The 2,996-nt window shown below is 47.6% G+C and overlaps 1 protein-coding gene across 1 annotated transcript in view; it reads left to right on the top strand.

Annotated features, from left to right (window-relative positions):
• Positions 1 to 1,310, top strand: part of LOC136674492 (fibroblast growth factor 11-like) — an 11,689-nt gene extending 10,379 nt beyond the window's left edge. Inside the window, exons 2-3 of the mRNA XM_066650495.1 lie at positions 301 to 537; positions 689 to 1,310. Coding sequence (XP_066506592.1) covers positions 301 to 537; positions 689 to 822 — 371 coding nt within the window. The 3' untranslated portion in view covers positions 823 to 1,310. The remainder of the gene's footprint in view (positions 1 to 300; positions 538 to 688) is intronic.
• The last annotated feature ends 1,686 nt before the right edge of the window (positions 1,311 to 2,996 follow it).

Genomic DNA, 2,996 nt, shown 5'->3' with positions numbered 1-2,996 from the left:
ATGAAGGGAGGGATGAAGGAGGGAGTGCAGAGAAGAGAGCGGGGGTGGGGTGAGGTCGGAGTGAAGTGCTAAAAGCTGAAAGAGGCCGAGGCCGTGGTCAGGATTCAGTTCACGGAGGACGGACATTATCCGCTCACCTCATTTCATTAAGACCCACTCGGATGGAGCGGACCACTCGGGGTTTAGTTCTATACTCCATCTCACCATCACTGTACCATTACCTACACCGTTATTACACGGTTATGACCTGTGTGTTAATGTGTTATTACCCAGGGTATCAATAATGGTTCGGCAATGGAGGTGTTGATTCGTTTGTTTGTTTATTTGTTTGTTCCCAGGAGCACTTCAACCCCGAGTGTAAGTTCAAAGAGAGTGTGTTTGAAAACTACTACGTGACATACTCGTCGATGCTGTACCGTCAGAGCCAATCAGGACGCTCCTGGTACATCGGGATCAATCGAGACGGACAAGTGATGAAGGGCAACCGAGTCAAGAAGACCAAAGGAGCAGCCCACTTTCTGCCAAAGGTCATCGAAGGTCAGTCAGACTTCAGGAAGTTAGTGTTCTCCTCTGAGTGTGTTGAGCTGAGGTCAGTGTGAGTCTGTAAATCAACTCCTGACCAATCAGAACGCAGCTCCGATTAGAATTCTCTTACTCTTCCTTGTCTCCTTCCTCTGTCTCTCTCCAGTCGCGATGTACAAAGAGCCGTCACTTCACGAGTTGGTATCGGAGCAGAGCCCCCCGCGAAAAACCGCGAAGACTTCGGACTCGCCGTCGCATCAGGACAGCCACAAGGAGGCGCCCCAAGCGGAGGCCTCGTAGCACAGGGGCCACACTCCCAGACTCCATTTCCCACCATGCACTGGGGCAAAAAGGTCACATCCGGCCCCCTAGAGCTGGCCGTGGTGGTCCAGGTGGCCGCGGTGGTCCGTCAGCAGACCACGCCCCCTTTTTCAGCTCTGGGAATAGTGGGAGGGGCTTCGATTTTTCTCATTTTTCTCTTTTGTCTGAGACGGTGGGCCTGGAGGGGCAGCCCACTTTCGACGGCTTTGATTTTCCCAGCATGAGCCTTTATTACCTTCCTAAACTCACCCTCCCAGCTCCAGCAGACCACAGACACCTGGACACTCAGCGTTCCGGAACCAGCGCGAGACGCAAACGCAACGGAAAACACAACAACGTCAGCCATATTCTCGAAAAACTAAAGCGGGAGACGACAACAACACTGTGGTTTGTTTCATTTGCTGTGCACTGGTCCCATATGGGTTCAATTGGCAGGCGGCCATTTTCTCCATCGCTTCAAATCGTTTTAAACATGGCCACCCCCGCATGGGGGACTCACTCTATGGGGCAGAAACTGCTTCCTTCATCAACTACAGAGGAATCTCAGAAGAAGCCAGATAATCTAAGCCCAAAGGTGACAGGTTTTTTCTTATCAGCTTGACTTTGGGATTAATTTATCGGGATACATTGATAAATCCTGCTTTATTTAATTGGATAAAGGAAGCTTTGATGTTTTCAGATATAACGACACAGATAGAAGCGCCGCTGTTTGTTTAATTCGTGTGGAACCAGTGCGTAAGTTCAAATGAAGTCAGTTCAAAGCAGTGATTGTTTGTTGGTTTGTTTTGGTTTGTTTTGGGGATTGTTTTATTTTCTTATTCCATGTTTTGTTTGTTATTTTGACATCAAATGAAAGTAGAAAAGCGAGAGATAGAGGAGAGAGAGAGAGAGAGGGAGGGAGAAGAGTAAACATACGTGAGCATCCTGCTGGTGCAGTCGCCTCGGTGATGCCTGCAGTCCTCTCCCTCGGCCAATCAGAGACCGGCCAAAAGTGATGGGATAATAAAATCAATTTTTAATTGGACATCTCAAGGTGGACATGTTTCTAATGGAGGGTTCGGAGAGGGCGGGGTAAGTGGGAGGTGAGGGGAGGGGGGTGGTGATCGATGGCTTCTGGACGGTGTCCAGACGAAGCGATTCCACCGGGCAGCGTCTTTGATTGGACACAAGAAACGAAGATGGTGCTGTCTAATCAGATTTTGGCGGGTGACCTTCTCGACCACGGCAGTTTATCTTTGAAGGGAAACAAAGGCCGTTTCCTGTCCTCCCTCCATCCATCCCTCACTCTCTCACTCTTTCAGCCTCTCTATCATTTGCTGAGAGGGTGAAGAATGAAGGGATGGAGGGAGGAAAGATGAACGGGGAAAGAAAGGCTGTTTTACCTCCTCCTTCCATCCCTCACTCGTTCATCCTCTGAACAAATGAAGATGGTGATGGTGGAGCGTATTTACATCGATTCCGTATGAATAGGACATGTCTGTACTTTGTAATAACTATGTTATTACAACAGACATATTACCAAAACGTGTAATAACAGTGTAGTCATTCTAACAGATGGATTACAGTAGAGTGTCTTATGTTTTTATATGGTGTACTACTGTAATCTCTCTGTAACAATATTCACATCTCCGTTTTTAATATGTTACGACACGTCAGTATGTAATTACACAGTTATTACAGAGCTATAAACTGTGGATATTGTACATTCTGGTCTGTGGAAATGACGTAAACATTGAAGGCATTACTTTTAAAGCTGTTTTTGGGCAAAGAAAGTCTTCCAAACCTGCTCCCGGTCGAACTGTGTCCTGACCCAGCTCCGGCCGCGTGGCCGTGTCAGTCACCGCTCGGCCGAGGCACAGGAGGGTTGTTGTTTAATGTTTATTTATTTGTTTGCTCTGTCAGGGACAAATACAGGGATTATAACAGGCCACTGTTTCTGATGAAGATCTTTCAGGGGATTTTAAGGAGCTCAGCCATGAACTAATGAGGTCCACCTTAAATACAGAGAGAAAGGGTAGAGGTCATCACTGTAGAGGGTTTTTGACGGTGTATTGGTCAGTGTGTGTGTGTGTGTGTGTGTGTGTGTGTGTGTGTGTGTGTAACAATGTCCAGTCCTCGTCTCTGATTGGCTGTGGACATTCTGGTCTTTGTGA

Source organism: Hoplias malabaricus, chromosome 18, assembly GCF_029633855.1.
Source record: "Hoplias malabaricus isolate fHopMal1 chromosome 18, fHopMal1.hap1, whole genome shotgun sequence".
Lineage (NCBI taxonomy): Eukaryota > Metazoa > Chordata > Actinopteri > Characiformes > Erythrinidae > Hoplias > Hoplias malabaricus.
The sequence above is the reverse complement of the archived record's forward strand: the minus strand, read 5'-3'. Positions and strand labels throughout refer to the sequence as shown.